A 21143-nucleotide genomic window follows, 5' to 3' on the forward strand; every position below is an offset into this window, starting at 1 on the left:
CCACACCTAGTGTTTAGTGTTACAGATGTCTGCTGCTGTTACATTGATAAAGAGTATAGCCAGCATAACAATGTTTGTTGGCTATGAAGAAATCAGCCCAAATTTAACAGAACAGAATAAAATTGATACCCAAATTGATCCCTGATGAGCACCATCTCAGACGTGCTGCATCTGGTATAACTGTTTTTGTTGACCTAAATCCGATCTTTTGAGCAGGACAACATGATGGGCAGTCTCAAAAGTAGCCTGAGGTACATAATGGCAAGGATAAATAATGATCCAGAGGCTCTCTGCCAGTGAGACTAAGAGCTCAGAGAAGAGACTGCCAGCAGCTACAGGCAGTTGGAGAAGTACTGAAGGAAGCACTGACCTCAGCACCAACTGGGAGCTGATCATCCGAGAGTTTGGGTACTGGCAGGCAGAGGGGAGGCTGAGACTGCAAGATTTCTCAGACTTCAAGCAGCAATGTTGGGTACTATAGTGTTCAAAGAGAGTAAAATCCAGAAGGAAAAGGATAAAAAAGGCAATAAAGGGTAGTTAACAATAAAGGTTGCCAAAGTAGAGAAGTGGTAACCAAGAGAGCACCCGCATTCACTCGTGGCCAGAGGAGTCATGAAATACAGTGAACTTCACAAGTTATACTGCATGTACAAGAAGTTGGTGAAATGAAGTGAAAAGTAGGTGAAAGATTCTTTAATGAACCCCCTTTGGTTTTTGCTGAGCTGTATGAGACAAGTCTTTAATTGACATCTGTCTTGTCTTCAGCTGCTGAAGGAGGCGACGGAGTCGAGACACAAGTGTGAGCTCATGAGGGAGCAGGAGTGTCAGCTCAAACAGCAGGTATGCTGGACACCAGTTGTTTTGTGTCTCGTTTGTTATCGGCTGTTTATTTAGTTTAAATGTTGGGGTTGTGGCATGCAGAATGTACTGCTGCTTTTACACCAACAAATGCAAAACACTTTTAGTACCAAAGGAACAACTAAATGTTTATTCTGAGACACAACATTTTGACTATGGAGCCTTCCTCAGGGGTTTAGTAACCTTTGCTAAAATCATGCTAAACGATTTGTGTTTATTGTTAACTTTTTGATACCAAATGTCACACTACTGAAGGTCTACTAGTTATTCTGGTTATCATCTGTCAAGACACACACACACTCTGAATACTGCGTCTTCCTAATTTGTGCTGATGCGTGTTCCAGCTTTCCCTCTACATGGACAAGTTTGAAGAATTTCAGACCACTCTGGCGAAGAGCAATGAGGTGTTCACCACTTTCAGGCAAGAGATGGAGAAGGTGAGTCATACCTGTGCAGCAGGGTGCGAACACTTTGTTGTTTTGATATCAAAAAAGCATTTTAAAAAACACAAGTTTTAACATGTTCTGAAAGAATTCCATGAATATTTGTATTTAAAAAATCGTAAAACCTTTCACAGCTGTGGTAATTAATATTCGATTTCGTTGTGAAAAATAAGAGGCCTGTGCATTCTGAATAAGTAGTTGTGCTGAACTCTAAAACAAAACAACAATTCTGGGCACAATTAGGTGTTGATTTTTGTATATACAGTAGATAGCGTTTCATAGGTAGAGTTGTTTTGAAACTGCAGAATTAAATCACCTGAACACGGCATGCACAGCACTTCACACTTTTCATGGGTGACTTGTGTCTGTCCCGCGTAAGTGTTCAGGGCTGCACGTTTTCGGCCTCTCCTCATTCGCTCTGGCTCGTTTTCCCAGATGACAAAGAAGATCAAGAAGCTGGAGAAGGAGACAACGGTGTGGCGCACCAAGTGGGAGAACAACAACCAGGCCCTGTTGCAGATGGCGGAAGAGGTGAGGCAGGGCGGGGGGCGCGCGGGGGAGCCACGCTCCACTCCTGCGGCTCTCGGGGGAAGCGCAGGTAGGGGTGGAGGTCCTGGCGGACACGGGTGATTTCTGAAACTCCTCCCACTGACACTGCTAGCCTGAGTGCGGATCGCGGGTCTGAGCCTGGGTTGTGCTATTAGCCGGTTGCTCTAGAAGCCCTTCCCTGACACAGCTTCTCTCAGCAGAACAGCCTTGAGGGATGTGCTGTGTTGGGCTAACGATGGATGTACCACAAAGCATTTAGTTCAAAATGTTTGATTTCATCAATGTGGTTTCATCTGACCGCAACACCTTTTGCCAATTTTATTCCAAGCTTTAGTGCAAGCTGTTTAGTGCAAAACTGTTTCAGTTTAGTGCAAAACTGAGATGGGGTTTTAATAATAATAATAATAATGATAATAATAAATGCTTACACTTATATAGCGCTTTTCTGGACACTCCACTCAAAGCACTTGACAGATAATGGGGACTCCCCTCCACCAGCACCAATGTACAGCATCCACCTGGATGATGCGACGGCAGCCATAGTGTGCCAGAACGCTCACCACACATCAGCTATCAGTTGGGAGGAGAGCAGAGTGATGAAGCCAGTTCATAAACTGGTATTATTAGGAGGCCATGATTTGTAAAGGCCAGGGGGAAGTTTGGCCTTCCCCTACTCTTTTCGAAAAACACCCTGGGATTTTTAATGACCACAGAGAGACAGGACCTCGGTTTTACGTCTCATCTGAGGGACGGGGTCTTTTACAGTATAGTGTCCCTGTCACTATACTGGGGCATAAGGACCCACATAGACTGCAGGATGAGCGCCCCCTGCTGGCCCCATTAAAACCTCTTCCAGCAGCAACCTTACTTTTTCCCAGGAGGTCTCCCATCCAGGTACTGACCAGGCTCACACCTGCTGAGCTTCAGTGGGCTGCCAGCTGTGAGTTGACTGCAGGGTGAGATGACTGCAGACATTAGAGCAACAAATTGTAAAAACTGTGCAGAGGTCTGAATGCTTCCGCAAGGCTTCTGTGAAGACTATATGCCATGAAACCTGTACTTTGGGTGAGCCGTTAAAATGAAGTCATTAAAAATCCTAGGATGTTTCTTGAAAAGAGTAGTAGTGTAAACCTTCAACTGGCTAAATTTCCCCCTGGCCTTTACCACTCATGGCCTCCTAATAATACCCGTTTATGAACTGGCTTCATCACTCTGTTCTCCTTCCCACTGATAGCTGGTGTGTGGTGAGCATTCTGGGGCACTGGGGCTGCTGTTTGTAGGGACTACACACTGGAGGTGGTGGAGGGGAGTCCCCATTATGTAAGGATTATTTTTATTATGAGGATTATGATTATTATTATTTGTTATGCTCTTACTGATATAAAACCTCCAAGGTGATTTCCTGCTGTTGGTAAAGGTGTCACTGTACTGAGAGTGTCTTTGTGGATGCAGAAAACCGTGCGGGACAAGGACTACAAGGCTCTTCAGGGAAAGCTGGAGCGACTGGAGAAGCTGTGCCGGGCTCTGCAGAAGGAGCGCAATGACCTCAACAAGAAGATGGAGGTGCTACGTGGCCATCTGTCGGAAGGGACAGGCCCACCCGGTCCACAACCGGGACAGCAGCCTCCGGCGGAGGAGGGCGGGGAGTCTGACAGAGAGGAGGCCGGCCTGCAGCCTCGACCTGCCCTGGCAGAGGAAGGCACAGCCTTGCCCACAGCTGAGCATGTCGACAACTGAGCCAGCGCAGCGCCCCCTGGGGGTTTTGGAAGGTATATATTTTTGTGTAATAATAACGACGATAATTATAATTTACTCTGTACTTGATAATTATTTGGCTTTGTTGTGAGGATTTCTTACTTCCTTTTTTTCTACCACATCTGTATTTTCTTAGGAAATTTCATGTGGTTCAGGACAGCTCTGCCTTGGCAGCTTTATAGTCCACTACTTTATCAATTTTTTTTTTGCGCACATCTGCCTCATTTTTAAGGATTTCACATTTCCACCTCTCCTTCTGCCGACATGGTTAATACCACTGTACAGATACAATATTTAAGAAGAAATGCATTATTTTTCAAATTGACAGATGCCTAGGGCTATATTTATTTCAATCTGCTTCCATTTTCAGTGAACTGTGTGGATACATACAGTCACTTGCCGAGCTTCGTGTTGAACTGGCTTCCAGTTAAAACAAAGCTGTGAAAAGTTCAGCCCAAGAACTTCAAAGGTGCCTCCTTCAGAACAGCATTCTGAAGAGGGCTACTTATTAAGCTCCATCCTTTCTTGCTGTTAAGAGGGACTCTTCATATATTAACTGGACACTCCGATGAAATAATCATAAGTTTCATTATTTGGAAAGGAACAGGTAAACATTTATACCATGCTGAAAGAAAATATATTTTCTCTTCTTTTCAGCATGAAATAAACCTTTACTTGTTCCTTTGCAGCCTATGCATGCTGACAGAGCTACCTACAAGAACAGTTTCAGTATTTGGCTTGATACCAGCTAATGTTTCTAATAATGCCATGATTCAAGTATTGTTATCATTTTTGCAGCGTCCTTTTCATGGAATTCTGTAATACCTCCAGAGCTTTTAAATAAATTTAGGGTCACTTTGCTACATTCCAGTGAAGCACCTATTTTGTGGACTGATGGGGAGTTACATTTTTGTAAAGTAGTGCTTATGACAAGAACCTCATCCAATTTTAGATGTGTTGTGCTGCAGAATATGTCATGCAGACTTGCAAAAAGGTGCTTTGTAAAAGAAGGGCTGAAATGTTTGCACATTTGAGTTAGAATGTCCCATGTCTTTTCAAAAGTACCTGCTTTGTCTGTATGACTGCTAAATGGTAATGTTCAGTTTTAAGTATTGAACATAAGTAATGTTGTATCTAACTTCGGTAATGAATGTTAATTGAATCTATATATTGAGGTTATGCACAAGTCATGACGAGCAATTCGCATTTTAGTTCCTGATGACACTGAAATCATAGGATGGAAATAAGGCACGGTTGAATGTACCAATTTCAGCTGTTCATGGGTAGCATATGTGAATTACCCAGACTGCGTTAGTTTTACATAATGACTTTAGATACAGTTACCATTTAATCCCTAAACATGAAATCTTTAATCTTCAAATCATGAAAATCCTTACTGGAAACACAGGGTGCATTCTCCTCAGGGCTACATTTACAGCTTCGTCTCACTCACTCTTCCAGTCCAAGGTTTAAACCAGATATATTGCTCTGAGATATCCAAGGATGAAGGGAAGGATTTAGTGTCTTGTCACTCCCTTTTCCCCTTCAGAAATATGAACACCCCATGATGTTACCACCATGCAGGCTTTTTTAGCATGTATTAAAAAAACATAAAACACTTGAATAAATAGATGTTGTTTTCCTTCTCAAAAAAGCAACTCTTCTCCTACATTTAAATTGCCAAAATGTAGGTACTGCCATATTATGTAGTGCTTGCCTGTTTATCTGTGAACAGACAAAGACTAAAGGAAACCATCAGTTTTTTTTCTGGGCTAATTCTAAACACCTTTATTTTAAACTGTTGTGTAATTGTAGTGTATGCTAAAGTGTCTTTAGCAGAGTTGTTTTGCACTTAAGGTGAAATCCCTAAACCATGTGTGTGAACTCTATTCACTGAAAGATGAATTTAGATTCCTTCATTACTCACATACAGCAGGAGACAGAAATCCATGTTCAGTGGCCTTTGTAATGCATCCTGTAAGTGTGTGTGGGGGGGTAACACAACTATTTGTGTTTGTGTTGAGAGGTAAGAAGTTAGTAACATTTATCTGACCAGTGAAAAATGCTTGAAAAATGTACCTACTACTTGATACTTTAACTGCATCATATGTTGGGGTCTAAATATTACTTGAATGTGAGGGTATGTCAAGACAGAAAAACTGCAGTGCAATAGAACACATTGCTCACAATGTCCTGGGCATTAAACTAGTAAGAAATGCTGTCAAACTGTTCCACTTAGAGCTGGCACCAGTAATTCTTCCATAGGGTTAATTTAATTTAGTGTGCAGTAGAGCAGCTCTTGGCTAACCTTGAAGTTCTTCATTGCAAGATGTGGGCTTGATGTCTTCAGTCAAGACAAATGTGGCCGTTTTGCTTTTATGGTCAAATGAAATGTCTGGAAACCAGGGGTTATGAGAAGTGTCCATCATGAGGTTGGGACAATCATGTTTGTGTTTATAAAGGCCCTTCATGTTCCATTACCACTTCCCTGTTTGTTAGTTTTTCAAACTTCACTGCCCACCTTTAAAACTTTTAGAGCTTTTTACTCCTCAACTTCTATTTAGTATCTATGTTGCAGCCTTGGCAGCATAAAATGTGAGTCATTCCTAGTTCCGTTTCCCAATAATGGCAAGACGTCTGTACTTTTTTTGTTACTTTTGAATAATTAATTATCATTTCTTTTGTACACTTCTCAAAAATAACCCAATTGGGGAAACAAGAGGTAGAGTAATACAGAGTGATTTTTATGAAATTTTAAGATTTTTGATTTATTGAGAGTAAATAGAATTAAAGTGAAAGAAATCTAAATGAAAAGATGCAATTTATTTCAGAGGTGACTTCAAGACAAAAGTTTATATTTTTTTGTTTGCTTGCTTTTGGGAGCAATTATTTGAGTTAAATAAGAATGTATTGGATGCCCGCAGTAATCAGAATGCCTAGAAAAAAAGTCATGTCGGCTGTTCTGTATACTGCTGGCATTATTCAAAAATACATTTTCCAGTCTGATGATTGTTTCACAGTGTAATTTATATGTAAAACTCAATACTCATTTCATGTGCTCATTCTTATGGTAGATGATTTGTTATTTTATTGTTCACTTCATCAGATGGCTCTTTATTGTGTGGAAGTCATTGTAGGCGCAGGATCAAAGGTACTGACATTCTTGATGCGATGGTCTGTATTTTCAATATTTACTTTCACCCTTCTTTGGCAGCGCCAGTTTCTCAGGTTATGCAAGAAATCTACCTCTACAGGTTGTATACAAGATTAACTGTGAAAGAAAATGAGGCAGACATTGACTTTCTGTTTTTTCAAAAATTGCTTTATTTTTTAAAGTATAACCCCCAAGCTCCCTTTAAGAGATTGTAAAATGTACTGCTAGTCCTGTCTTGCTTTTCAATAAAACATTTTGTAGCTCTTTTTTTCCATGATTCTATACTTGTCAGTTTTATTTGTTGAAGGTCAAAACAAAATAGAATGTTTCATGTGGTTATATTATTTTATATTATGCGGCCTTTTGGGATCAATACTAGTTAAGAGAAGTTTCTAAAGGTCACGAAACCTTGCCTGATGCACTCTGTCAAATATTTTAAGACATTTTCTGGATTTATCAAATTTGTGCTTGTTTGTACTTAACATCTATGAATTTTGGAAACCAATCGCAAAATGCACAAAAAATAATTGGTAAAAATAGCTCTTTCAATTTATTTCTATTTTCTGACCCTTCGCAATTGGCTTTTGACTGACAAAGCATCACTAATTGTAAGTAGGTTCCTGGCAGTGAAAAGCTACGTGTAAGATGAGTCACGTATTGTAACGGCACTCAAATCTGGCAGCTTGTACATAACTGACTGTACCCAGGTTTGTGAATCTTTTATGACGCTCTTATTTTTATGTTTAAGGAATAGCCAAATAGCTTTCTGATCCCGTTATTGGTACATTACATGTTGACAGAATCCAGGTCCTTCTGTTAACCTTTGTGGAGTCTAGTGGCTTAACTGTGAAAGTCTTCTTCTCAGGTTGCAATGTGCCTTACCCATTCTTTCCTTGAAGAAAGAAGTTACTTTTAAAGAAAACATTTTATTACTATTGAGGTGTGCAGTTGCAGTGGGTGACCCTTTTTGCCTTTTATCACTCAACAGTCTAGTTTGTCACCACTTCAGTCATTTCATACACGGGAGGAAATGAGGAGTGGGGAAAAAATGATAAAGTGGTGTGAGCACTAACATTATCTACACATGGATCACACAGCCTTTCATGATATTGAAGCAGGTTCAAGTTTGTGTGAAAATAGACTTTCTCAAATGTTTTACAGGGAATAGTGAAACTCAACATAACTAGTACTCTGAATCATCACCACTAACAGATCTAACCTGAACTCCCATCTATGTTGACCCTATGTGTTTTGGAAGGGTTTTGTTTAGGAACATCTGGAATCTTAGGTGACAAAATTGACCCACTTGGGTGAGCTCTTTTTACTCCCCTCTGCTACTTAATACTAATTTTCAATCCTTTTCACCATATTACACATTTGACAGGCATTTTAATATGAAATTTTCTATGTACCGTTAATAGTGATGCTCAATACCGAACTGGAGTTCAGCTATGAACAAAAGCCTCCCTGATGAACAAACTAGTTTCTTCGACAAATTTTAATTAAATGATTACAGATCTAAAAAAAATGGGGTACTTGTTATACATCCTAATGCAGGAGCACCAATAGTTAACCAACCCCCCTTTGAGAACAATGGCCTCTGTTCTGGTACTGGAAGAGTAAGGACTGTGGCCACGTTCCTCCAAAACTGTCAACTTCTTACTCAGGCCAGAAGTCACATAGCTGTACTGACTGGTGGAGTGATGTATCTCTCCAGCACTATGCTGCAAGTTCACGGGGGGGGTTAGCAAACATGGCAAACTCAAGCCCAGACAACCCTGGGTATTGCCAGTCCTGTTGTGCATGGCTCTACTTGGGGAATCCTAATCAATCATGGCACTCGCACTGGCAATGTCTGGATAAAGCATTCTGTTTTGCAAACAAGCACCTTCCCTGATTGATCTGCTTAAATGCTTTTGCTATTCATAGAATTTCGAAGTTATAATTAATAATAATAATTGCTTACATTTGTATAGCACTCCACTCAAAGCACTTTACAGGTAATGGGGACTCCCCTCCACCCGCATCAATGTGCAGCCCCACCTGGATGATGTGACGGCAGCCACAGTGCGTCAGAACACTCACCACACATCAGCTCTCAGTGGGGAGGGGAACAGAGTAATGAAGCCAATTCATAATGGGGATTAATTAGGAGGCCATGATTGGTAAGGGCCAATGGAAAATTTGGTCAGGATGCTGGGGTTACACCCCTACTCTTTTCGAGAAATGCCTTGGGATTTGTAATGACCACAGAGAGCCAGGACCTCGGTTTTACGTCTCATCTGAAGGACGGCGACTTTTTTAACAGTGTCCCCGTCACTATACTGGGGCATTAGGACCACGTGGACTGCAGGGTGAGCGCCCCCCCACTGGCCCCACTAACACCTCTTCCAGCAGCAACCCAGGAGGTCTCCCATCCAGGTACTGACCAGACTCACACCTGCCGAGCTTCAGTGGGTTGCCGGTTGTGAGTTGCAGGGTGATATGGCTACTGGCAAAGTTCCCTTGACAAAAGCACAAGTTAAATTCTTGCTTTACCTTTATTTCTTCATGGTGGTATAAAAAAAGCATACAAAATAAAGAGTTTTTAAAAGTCATAACAAAAGGTTTATTGCATTTTATACCATACTTTGCACAAAATGGAACAAAAAGTACAAAAAAAAATAAATGCTACCCATGCCATGTTTACACTGCCACCTTGTGGACAGGATTGGAAGAACAAGCAGGGTGCATGATGGGTGTGATTTGTCACATTGCCATCTACTGCATCTCCAGAAAACTAAAAAGTAAAAGCACTCTCATTAAGCGGAATTCACTGCTTTTCCTTACTAACATCCCAAAATTTGTTTTCCTCTCCGCAAACCCGTTCAAGTGCCATCTCCACTACCTGCCAAGTGCTGTCCATTTCAGCAGCGTTGAACTGCTGCTCCTAATAGAAGAATAGCATTTGAACCACTTTTGATGAGCTACAGCATAATTTCAAGATGCGATTACACTTGCTTTTCGGAACTGATCCTTAAAGCAATCTAGCAGGCCGCGTCACAAAATCAAACCTTTGTTTAGCTCTGGGAGAAACAGGAGGGCGCAATTCGGAGAAAAGCGTCGGCGCAAGCAAAGCGTCGTGGTGTACAGCGCCACCGAGGACTGTACCCAAACCGCAAACATCAACACGGAAGAAGAAAAAGAACTTAAACTTAAAACTGATTTAAATGGTAAAACGTAAAGCCCCAGCTCTTATCTTGTGTTCTTTCTTTGAAATCGAGTGCCGGAATGAAGCACAGGGTCCTGTCACCTGTGCACAGTGCTCCCTGGAGAGCCTTGTACCAGAATGTCTTCAGCAGGTCTACGCTAGCAAACGCTTCTGCTGCGCTCGAGCACCACCTCATCTTGAGAAGGGACAAGGTGGCGCATTCAGCAGTTCTCCCAGCGACATACTCATTTTATACTACAAAAATAAACTGGAACACACCCCGTTTGTCCACCTGTCCCCTTAACAGCTTTGCAAGTGTAAAGGCATCTATTAACAGTGCAGAGGGAGGAGAGCTGGAAGTAGATCAATGGGTTGTAGAAGATGGTGGCAGGTGAAGACTGGAATCACAGGAGTCCGTAACCAGGGGGGGGCTGGGCTTTTCTCAGGCGCCGGCCTCTGTCCTGTCGCTCCCCTTCCTTCGGCCCTGCTGGGGCGCTGTGGGGTTACGACCCCTGCCCCTCCAGTTCGGAGGCGGGGGTGTCGGACTCCTCGTCGTTGTAAATATTCTCGGCCTGGAGGAAGCACAACAGCCTTTTCACTTGAGCGATTCGCCAAAGAACGACGCCTGCATTCAGTCAGCAAAATGAGTTGCAGAAACCCTAATAATAGTGTTATCAATTTAAATACTTAGAACACACTCGCCAGTGTGAAGGAATTCAATGCCGAGGCCCTGCAACAACTTAGTCCGGATCGCGGTCACCAAGGACCACTCCTGTCTCCCCAGGTGACACTTTTTATTTTTAAGATAAACGTGAGATAAACAACGTTTGTTTGAAACCGCTCCACAAATTTTCTCACATGCACGTATTCTCAAATATCACCACAACAAAACCATAAAGTTTGTTTCCACAGACATGACACTATTATGCAATAAACCAATAAATTAATGAACTAGCAAAATCCCAATAAAAACACACGGCAACCCGGCAAGCACAGCATGTCAATATCATACATTTTTACCAACAAAACCAGCATATATATATATAGATTCCATGTTTTTACCTTATTCTGGAGCATGATATATATCCAAAATAACCCAGACTAGTTATCTCAAGAGCTAGAGACTAGTAAACGTTACTGATTACGTAGTAAATGTTTGAAAAACGAGCGCCAGAAATAAGGTGATTTGATTGGTAAAAAACGCTGTCATTCATTGTATTTTCAGCCATTCAGAGCCCTTAGGGGGTGAGACTTCCTCTAGAAGCTTCAGGCTGCATTTTTAGCTGTCAATCATTGACTCAGAAGGGGTAATCAATCAGTTTTTTATCAGTTTCTTATCAGTGCTCCTTTTTTTCACACCAGAAGGCAACTCTGAGGTTTTTTTTCATTGCATAACAGCAGATAAAGGCTCTCTAGTAGTGTCTTAAGGTTTTTATAGCAATTGCAATGGTTTTTATTCTTATTATTTTCAATATTTTAATGATTTTTTATAGGCGTAAAATTTCATTCCAGGTCCAGTCTTCACAAAACATGATGTAGAATTTTTTCTAATTGATCAATTTGTCCCAAATTTTTATCCAAGCTAGTAGCCACCTAGAACAAGGTTTTCAAATCATTCCCAGGCCCTTGACATGCATATAGTTGAAAAATCTGAAAAAATGTTCGCCAGCTGTTTTTTTTTTCCATATGTTTGTCTGCTGGGTGGACACATTAAGAAATATAAGAAATTTGACTATTCACACTCAAAGCCAAGGGGGTTAGCTTCAATTTAAGACCTGAACCAGGCTCCTGCTATGTTCTGCTGCAGAGATGTAACAAATGTTTAAGGGGGAGGACATTCCAGGCGGACATTGGCTAAATATGTCACTGGTAGTAAAAGGTTAAAGGACAAGATGAAAAACTAGAAATAGAGGGCTACACAAAGCACGGGTGCAGCAGGTAGTACATTCGGGCTTAGTGTCATGAGACCCCAGATATTCATACTACCACAAATCAGAAGAACGCCTTGGTACTGTCTCTGCCCTTAGACGTCTTACCATTACCACAGAGACGAGCCGTGTTGTCAGACAACAGCATAGCGCTGTGGATAGGAGGCAGCAGTGATCATCTGGATCGTGTTCTCACTCACCATCTGCCACACTTGCATGATGTTGTCCTCCGAAACGGAGCAGATAACCCACGGCTCATTGGGGTTCCAGGAGAAGTCAGAGATCTTGGCTGTATGTCCTCCATGGATAAACTGCAGATTGAATACGTTCATTGGTTTAAAAAAACTGGTAGCCCTCACCGGATCCAGCTCCCATATAGATCAATCGGTGTCGGTCATCACCGCTACATTCATTCTCCAATGAAGACTAACAGTTAAACAGCACCCTTCACACTACAGTGTTTTTCTGCCGACTGAGGGGTGTTTCAGAAAACAACTGGTCCTTGTTTGTAACAGGGGGGTCACTGAAAAAATGAAACACTTGCAAAGAGTATTTCCTCCTCTAAAGATGGGGGCTCAGATGCCAGCTGGCATATCCCATAGGTCTTTAGCAATTGTCTTCCTGGTTCACTGACATGGGCTGTATCGTCAGCACCAATACAACATCCACTTGACTCTGGAGACTCGGCCTTTCATCACGCCTTACCAGAAGCTCAGGAGGTCCATCTTCTGCATCCTCTGCTGACTGCTCCTCTCCAATTTTGCTGCACAGACAACAAGGACTTTATTTTTGATGCCGTTTCAAAAACTGAACTTAACATTTTAACAAGGTGTGGGTTACACTACAGAGTAGAGGTAAAATTTGTGGAGGTTTCAAAATAAAATACGACACTTTGAAAAATGGTATCAGCTGAGTTTTCTTCACCTCTTCGAACAATTAAAAACTGCAACGCTAATATTTTCACTACTCATCACATGTACTGGCAGTAACTGTCAAATGAGAAAGCCTACCTTAGCTCTGCAGCCTTGCTGGCTTCCAGCAGGACTTGGGACCCATTTTAAACAGTGTTTCTTTAGGATTACAGTTGTGGATAATTAGCCAGAAACATTGTTTAGCTTTTTTTAAAAAGACTTAGTTTAAATGCTATGATTTTACATGAACAAAAACAGAAGTCAGAACTGACCACTAACATTCCTGAACATCTACAATTTAAATCAGACACTAACAGCAGATACATTCCAGGTCGATATCTCCTTAAGTTGCTTTCAATGGGAAATATGCTGGTTTTATACACAAGACACCAAGGTCAAAAAGAGAAAGGGCAGTTTCACCTCAGATCCCAGACGTTAAGCCTTCTGTCTGTGCCGCTGGAAGCCAGAATGGTTTCGTTGTGAGGGGACCATTGCACCTGCCAATGAAGTCAGTAATTCACTGTCAGTGCAATAAAGCTCAGGCCAGCATACGCTTCTGATTGTAAATGCACAAGATAGCCCTCTGTAGTCTTGAGGAATTGTGATAACACAACAATACGTTGAAAAAACAGTTTAAGTTAGGGGCTGACCCTCAAATACGTGGGCCAACCCAGAAGTCCCGATGTTTTTCTGAGCAATGTTTTATTGCAATTGACTCCATTATTTCCAACTTGCGGCTCCACCTCCGGGATATAAGCGCAGAGCTCAAACTAGCCGAAATGTCAGCCGTGCTTTAAGCCGAGAGCTGTAATTGAATTTGTGAACAAAGGAAGGGGGAATGCCCATAGTGATATGAGATATAGTTCAGATCATGTCCACTCTGCAGGATTCTCTACTGGGGCATCTTTTTCAATCAGAGGATGATGTGAAGACACTGTTTTCACAGAAAGATAAAGCTTTCTTGATGACGGTATAATAGCAGCTGCTTCTGCACTTTATTGCCATTATGGTGTAATTGCATTCAACTATAATAAATCATTTCTCAGAAAAATAATCGGGAGCATGACTTTTGCTGTAATCCTTGTAATTTCTCAAATGAACTAAAGAAATGCTATCCCATACCCCATCACACCATTCAACATAAGAGTAGACAATAAAAGGTGTAATGGTTTATGTGCAACTGCTATCGGAAGGTGATTTATAGAAGTAGTAATATGTAATTTACATGGGTTTAGTGTAATTGGGAGGGAGTCAAGTTACAGGGTTCTGGTATAGTTGTACTTCTACTGTTTGTAAGTCTTGAAAGGTTCTGTGTGGTAAATAAAGCAGTTCTCAGGAACAAAGGCTTGTCACTTCCCATCTAGGACTCTGAATTAGAGCCTCTCTAATTTGGAAACCAAGGAGTAGACACCCTATCCAGTCTTTGCTTTCTTCTTTCTATGCCACCCTTTATATTGAGTATTACCTGGAATATCTCATCCTTGTGCGACTCAAAGGAGTGAAGCTTCAGTTTGAGGTTCCGGAGATCCCAGAGGGCCACCGTCTGAAGAACAAAATCAACTGAGACCAGAGCCACAGCACCGCAACAGCACTGTTCGCAAAACAAGCAGGGCATCTGCATTTGATCTGTACTTTGAGAGCTCAGATATTAAACCGCAAAGGGGATCCCCCCCCCGCAAAAAAAAATTCTGGGTACAGCTCTTTTGTTGTCAGTTTGAGTTTGAGTGTTTTCTTTGTGGTGTCCTCCAAATACATATGGTGAGCACAAAAAATAAAGCACATTCCATCGGTTTTCTTTTCACTGTTGTACACATCTCTATAATTTAAATGAATTAAAATCCTATCTAAGTCAAGAGTCATAATATTGAGCAACAGGAATCCAATTTCCTCCATGCAAAACCCGATCCACACCAGCCAAGGGTGACAGACGACGGTGCATGTCATTGTCAAAATGATTAGAGACTGGTTTACAATTGAAAATCCGTTTTCTGCAGCAGCTCTGTCACAAGGTGAAGTATATACAAAGGCTGCAACCTGATTTCCTGTGACTTAATGTTAAAACACAAATAGGCAACAATGGTAAGATTTCAAGATGGCAAGTGGTGGAGCAGATGGAAGCTTTGAGGATGGTAACCACCAAAGCATTTGTGCCAAAAAGAGCACAAACGCTTTCTCGTGACCCTCTGCCGTACTGGAAGTAAAGCGGAGGACAGACGTCCAAACCTTGTCAGCGGAGCCGGTGGCCAGGATGAACTCGCTGTAGGGGTTGAAGGACAGGCAGTTGACTTCCGCAGTGTGGGCGTCCACAGAGTGACTGGGCTTGGACGTGTTGTTAGACCGCGTGTCCCAGCTGGGGAAGACACACCAGTCGTACGGTTAGTCGCAGGATTTAGGAAAAGGTTACAGAACCGGACAGTGCTGCACAGGCTGATTTAGCCTTTGCAAAACGCCCCCCCCTCCGCCTAGTTTCTCTGTCCGTATATCCTGAAGAGTCCGCCTGGATCTCCAGAGATGGTGTGGAACGGTGGGAACGCTCATCCGCACTCACATCATCAGCTTCTGGTCGTCGGCCACGGAGCCAAACAAGGACTCGTGGAGCAGGTGCCAGGACACATCCTCCACCACCGCGGTGTGGCCGGTGAAGATCGTCTTGGCATCGACGATCTTTCCCTCCTTCGGTCCTCCGCTGATGTCCCAAAGGCATATTGTCTAGAGCAAGAGAAGAAATAGCCATTTCAGATGTTTTAAAAGCGCAAGAAACTAGCAGAGAAGCTAGAGCCTTGTTTTTAACCCCGCCCCTTCCTGGAGCGATGTGCAGCCTATTACACCCAACGTCACGGCACAGTTGCTCCAGCTCCGTAATACCATTTTGAGCCAAATGGAAAGTTTGGCTTAAACTGAATCTATGAAACTTTACAGCACTGGTGAATTAGTGAACTCACAGGAAAATCGTCAAAAGATCAAGGTACATCTGGCCCTACAGCCACCACCTCGTTCAATGCTGCTGATCTGGCATTTGGAAGTGCCGCGACGACGCGACCACGGCGCGGCGGTCCCCGGGGGGCACTCACGTGGTCGTCCGACGCGCTCAGCAGGTTGCCGCTCAGGTTGGGGTTCCAGGACAGCCCGTAGCCCTCCTTCTGGTGACCCCGCAGCCGCAGGTCGGGGTTACACTCGCCGCTGGGGTCTGCAGCAGCGCCCGGGGCAAGGAAACAGGGCGCGTTACAGCCGGCTTCGGGCAGCTGAGCCCCGCTCCCCTCGCTACGCGCCTGCGGCTGCAGACTCCACTGCCAGCACCGCACAGCCCCGGGGAGGCAGAGTCGGTGTTCAAGCATGCGCAGGAAATGGGTTCTGCTTCCAAATTCAATTTGCTCAGCCCCGAATCAAATAGATATGAATTATGTATTTACACAGATGGAGACCCTGTTTCAGCAGACCCAGGTCTTCACTCCACACTCACACTTTCTGCTTCCAGCTGTTACCTGCAGCACGTCGCAGCATGGCTTGGCTCCTCACTGCCCGTTTAAAACTGTAGCCTTAAAAGGAAGGTCGCTTATTTTACCAGCTAAACAAGCTCCTGTTGTGAGATGTATTATTAGTTTCCCTCACAGATCCACACCTCCTTTACTTGGTAGAAAACTGCTTTGAAGGGGCCCATTTTGAATACAACTGAAAAAAGTCCACGTTCACTTGCCTGGTTTGGAGGGGTGTTTGGTGTAGTCGAAAACCAGGACATCTGAAGTTGGCGTCTTTGTCGCGATGATGCAGGGATTCTGTGGCATGTACCTTGCCCGGTTCACTTCTCCCTCGTGATTGATCTTGATTTCAATTTCTATCTTTCCACTCACTGATCCAAATCCTCCAAATTCTAAAGAGAATACAAAAATAATTAAAAACAGGAACAATAAATGTGTTGCAATTGAATCGACACTGTTAAATGTTTTTTTTCCTTTGATAAAAAGCACCTGTCCTACAACATTAAACCCGTTACATCATACACAAGTAGCTAAATGCTTAATCTGAAAGAAACCCTATAGCAATACAAAAACACAGTAGAACAACAAATCCCGAAAACAAGGAGGCCAATCATAAAAAAAGCAAATGATCTCTGTGCAGTCAGGACTCTATCATATGATTTCTATGACTACGAAAAAAACCTTCACAATATCTCAAGTTCAACTGGAAGCTAAAACACACACAAGCATCACAATAATGCAGAGGAAAACGACTAACTTCATAATGTTCCTGAACAAAACTCAGCTATATATTTTAACACAATTACAGATCTTTTGGTTAATTTTCCCATGTTAGTAAACATAGCCAATGAACAGCTGGCACCTTACTCTTGCTAGGGCGTTTCTCAAAAAGAGTAGGGGTTTCAACCCCTGTGTCCTGGCCAAATTTCCCCCTGGCCTTTACCAATCATGGCCTCCTAATAATCCCCATCTATAAATTGGCTTTTTTTTATTACACTGCTCTCCTCCCCACTGATAGCTGGTGTGTGGTGAGGGTACTGGTGCACTAAGGCTGCCGTCGCATCATCCAGGTGGGGGCTGCACAACGGTGATGGTGGAGGGGATCCCCATTACCTGTAAAGCGCTTTGAGTGGAGTGTCCAGAAAAGCGCTAAATAAGTGTATATAAATTTAAGGATAATTTATTCCAGATCATGTTACCTATAGCCTCACTGCACAGGGAAGGCTGGAGAAGGAGTGCATCCCAAAATCTCCAAAAAGGGCGGTGCGCTCCCCAGAATGTATAATACTACCTCAGGAAAGGTGCTCATTTTGCGACTCATCCCCTCCTGTAACCTGGGGTGTGTGCTGGCCGTGCTGACTGGTGCCCCACAACCCCCAGGATCTTTTCCCTCTGCAGCCCAGCTGAGGAATCGCTTACCTGCTGATAAGGGGAGAATGAAAGAGCGTTATTTTATAGAAGTTTCACAAGTCCACTTCCCTTACACTTTTCTAACAAAAAAGACACACTGAAGGGTAACGTTAAAAACTAATCTGCAAAATGCTGCATATCAAGCTTGATAGAACTCAAGGACACCTACAAAAACGTTAAAATCCGACTGCTCTCGTACCGGAATCCGACAAGGTTCCTCTGCCATTTCACGTTTTTCACTTCACCAACCTATAAATCGTGACTATAAAAATTCCTCAAATTTGATGGACCGTATAGGACTGAAATATGACCTTTTTCTATCGGTCACATTTAACCACTGTACCTCCAAATAATTCAGTGGTCAAAAAAATGAAAACAGATCATTGTTAGAAGACGGTAAGGAAAAAAAAAAGAGTGAAACATATTTATAGTGAAACAAAAGACAAATCTCCCATGAAACAACATTACAAGTTACACGGGCACAATATTTAACCTTTACAAAAGCCACCTAAAAATGAAACACCTCTTCATTCTCGTTTGGAAAGAAATAAATCCCATCTTAAAGGTTTCTTCCAATACCAGTCTGGTCCAGATGCACAATTCATCCTTTCCTCAGCACCCTTGCTTCTCCTATTCAACCATCACTGCTTCTACCAGATTTAAGATCTCGTACATTCGCTCTGCGCCAATCCCATCCCCAATCCCTCCTCTTTCCTTATATCCCGGCAGCCTCTCTGCTCATTTTCTGCAGGATAATTAGCTGCTCTTCTCTTCCCTCTCCTGCCCCTCTCTTCCCTTGCTTCACCACTGCACTGTCTCAGACCTTCAGCTGGCATCTCCCAAAGACCCCCTTGCCCAGGCTACACCTTTAGATTCATCCCTGTGCTCAGAACTGAATGGAAATAGCAGACTTTTTGTCTGCAATTGCTTTAATTGCAGAATGTACTTCTACATCCTCTATTGTTTTCAATGCAATTACAAAATCTGTCATCTGCTTAATAATAATCATCATCATCATTAATCTGACACTACACACTCTATGGGGCACACCAGCCTGTCTCACCTCCTTTTTCGCTGTCATAGTGGGAGGTGTCAAACTGGGCGTCGTCATTGGGGATCTGCACGCTGGCGATGACCAGGTGGTTCTGTTCATCTGAAGTGTGGGTTCCCAACACCAGCCGATGAATGGCATAGTCCTTCCCTTCAGGCCTTTATATACACACACACATACGACAGTCATGAGCATTAAAATGAAAGTACCTCTTATAAGTCATAAAAATTAAATGGAAACGGGAGAAACTGCACTAAAAAAGACCCGATTAGGTACTATTCTTTTTTTTAACTATTTAAGTAAAGGAAGTCATAATAAGTCAGGATCTTAGTAGAATGTTTTGTCCAGAGGCCAGCACCTCTTACTGCGCATCTAGGTCACCACACTGGTCTTGACAATCTTGGTTGAGAGGAAGGTTTCCCACCTACTGATTTAATAACACCCCTTAGAGCAGCAGCCTGGTTTTCCTCAGGTGCCTCCCATCCCAGGACTGACCAACCCCAGCCTTGCGCAGCTTCTATAATCTGACAAGATCGCCTAGAGGGTGGTAACAATGCAGTGCATTCTGCAAATGGCTACACTACTGCTTTATAGTACATTTTCTGGGATATTTTTTTCCACCATGCCTCAATGGTGCAAGATGTTAATGTTGAAAACCCAAATGAAAGCAGAAGATCATTCCAAATAACTCCTGATGACGACAAAATGCAAACAGTATTGCATTCTGAAGCCACCACACAGTACGGAGGCCTATTAGCAAACCCAGAATTTACTTGGTCACAATGACATATACAGTATAAGATCCCTAACAGTGATCCTTAAACTGAACTTAATCCTTAAGTTCTATTTCTGTCCCATTGAATTGGGCCCCATTAAAACACATTGGCTTCCAAACATGACTTACCTATTGACGTCTGGCAGCCACTGCACAGTCAGGCTTGGCCACTCCAGGGCATGTGTCATTACAAGGTCATACAGGAAAGGTGTGTTCTTCTTCCAGATCTTGTACTCCTCATTAATGACCCTCTCTTCCACTGCATCGTCATACACTGCAAAACACAGTGGAAGCTGTGAGACACTGAAAAACCATGCATTTTCTCAAAAGAAAAACAGAATTGCAGCTCCCTTATGTCATCCGCCTCCCACAACCCTCAGTATCTTAAAATCAAGGAAAGAAAAATGCTCAGCTAACACTGCGTGTCTCTGTTGACATCTGGAACCTACAAAGGCAAACGGCACAGCCTTCTATCCCAATTCCCACATAAAGGAGAACACAGGACACAAGGGAGAGAAACCCTTTCAGACCATACAGTTCGCTTGGTTGCTAAATGGTGATTGGTCAGAGGATCTCGTCCAGCTGTTCTGTGAAAGATCCTGGGGTTGCAGATTCAACAACATGGCAACAGGCTTGTTCCAGACTCCCACAACCCTTTGTGTGCAGAAATCACTCCTGTTCGGTTGAACTGCACTTCCCTTAACCAAACTTAATGATGTGCATTTTAAAGGCAGGGAAACAACTCCCCCTCCTTGAAATTAGTTGCTAAAGGAACGATTCTAAATGTTCACAGTACATGTTTTATTATTATTATATTGTTTTTTTAAGCCAAGATAAAAGGTGTATGCTCAAGTTTAAATTTGCCATCGACCCTCAATCTCTGGTTTTGATTTCCATTGCAATAACTGGATTTCTGTAGAACTGTATCTGCGTCAATCTTAACTCTAGACAGACATTCAGAGTACCATCTAAATTAAACACAAGAACCATATTCCTACGCAGCCCCAAGGAAGGGATACAGTAAGCAGAGTCACTTTAATCTTCGAAGTATTTGCATGTGTGTTTTAGAGGGAAAACAGCACAATCAGCACTCTGTTCTACACCAATCGCAAAAACAAAGTTCCAGTTCTAATTCTTTTCTTATGCTAGAATTTTTAACAAAGGGGAGTAGATAATTCACAACACGAAATGTAACGGGATATTTTAAGGAAATCAAGTCAAACTCCGTTTTCTATCCACTTTCCAACTTTCCAAATCTCCAGCGGAATTTTTAAACCAATTTTTAACCAATGCAGGGTCTCTCGGGGTTGTTTTCCAGCGGTCAAAACAGAGAAAAAAAAATCAGTCGACACCAGGATAAAGCAACACGCACAATAAAGGACAAGCATGCCCCTACTATACCTTCTTTGTCCGCCATTACTCAGCCCTCGTTGTTGGCGAATATACGTCGCGAATTAAGGTATTACAATGAGATACGCTTGCTCACGGGAAACAACGCCGCCTTTTATTTTAGGTTTTATATGCGCCAAATATTAATTTTAGCATCAGTCTCCTGCTGTACTCCCCTTTCAACAATCCGCGCCTGTACGTCGCCAGAGAGCCAGTGCGCTTGCGCCCTCTCAGACCACAGAGTTCACCGCACA

General features: G+C 42.7%; 2 protein-coding genes across 10 annotated transcripts in view; one reads left to right on the forward strand and one right to left on the reverse strand.

The window, feature by feature from the left end:
- Window positions 1-10659, forward strand: part of txlng (taxilin gamma) — a 24760-nt gene extending 14101 nt beyond the window's left edge. For 7 of the 8 annotated variants that reach the window (XM_069179218.1, XM_069179217.1, XM_015363770.2 and 4 more), the window contains 4 exons: window positions 766-840; window positions 1203-1295; window positions 1737-1832; window positions 3303-7036. In XM_069179218.1, coding sequence (XP_069035319.1) covers window positions 766-840; window positions 1203-1295; window positions 1737-1832; window positions 3303-3587 — 549 coding nt within the window. In that variant the 3' untranslated portion in view covers window positions 3588-7036. Of the gene's footprint in view, window positions 1-765; window positions 841-1202; window positions 1296-1736; window positions 1833-3302; window positions 7037-10640 lie in introns of those variants that run through there. The other variant, XM_015363767.2, reaches the window with a different exon arrangement.
- On the reverse strand, window positions 9341-21139 carry rbb4l (retinoblastoma binding protein 4, like). Of its 2 annotated transcripts, none has more exons than XM_015363774.2 (12): window positions 20902-21139; window positions 19630-19774; window positions 18738-18883; window positions 16483-16656; window positions 15860-15975; window positions 15337-15497; window positions 15012-15138; window positions 14254-14331; window positions 13209-13288; window positions 12583-12640; window positions 12078-12188; window positions 9341-10521 (listed from the first exon to the last, which is right to left on the reverse strand). In XM_015363774.2, the coding sequence occupies exons 1-12, from the start codon at window positions 20915-20917 to the stop codon at window positions 10453-10455; spliced, it is 1281 nt and encodes a 426-aa protein (XP_015219260.1). In that variant the 5' UTR covers window positions 20918-21139; the 3' UTR covers window positions 9341-10452. The 2 variants fall into 2 exon arrangements, with proteins under 2 accessions (XP_015219260.1, XP_006639115.1); XM_006639052.3 differs by having other exon boundaries at window positions 13209-13285; window positions 20902-21138.
- Window positions 21140-21143: the final 4 nt, after the last annotated feature.

This window comes from Lepisosteus oculatus, chromosome 15 (assembly GCF_040954835.1).
Source record: "Lepisosteus oculatus isolate fLepOcu1 chromosome 15, fLepOcu1.hap2, whole genome shotgun sequence".
Classification (NCBI taxonomy): Eukaryota; Metazoa; Chordata; class Actinopteri; order Semionotiformes; family Lepisosteidae; genus Lepisosteus; species Lepisosteus oculatus.

Excerpts from the sequence above, each read along its gene's own strand:
- rbb4l (XM_015363774.2), bottom strand. Across the intron at positions 18,884-19,629 it reads TGGCTGCCAGACGTCAATAG|GCCTGAAGGGAAGGACTATG; the intron begins GTAAGTCATGTT and ends GTGTATATAAAG. Across the intron at positions 12,189-12,582 it reads ATGGACCTCCTGAGCTTCTG|TTTATCCATGGAGGACATAC; the intron begins GTAAGGCGTGAT and ends TTCAATCTGCAG.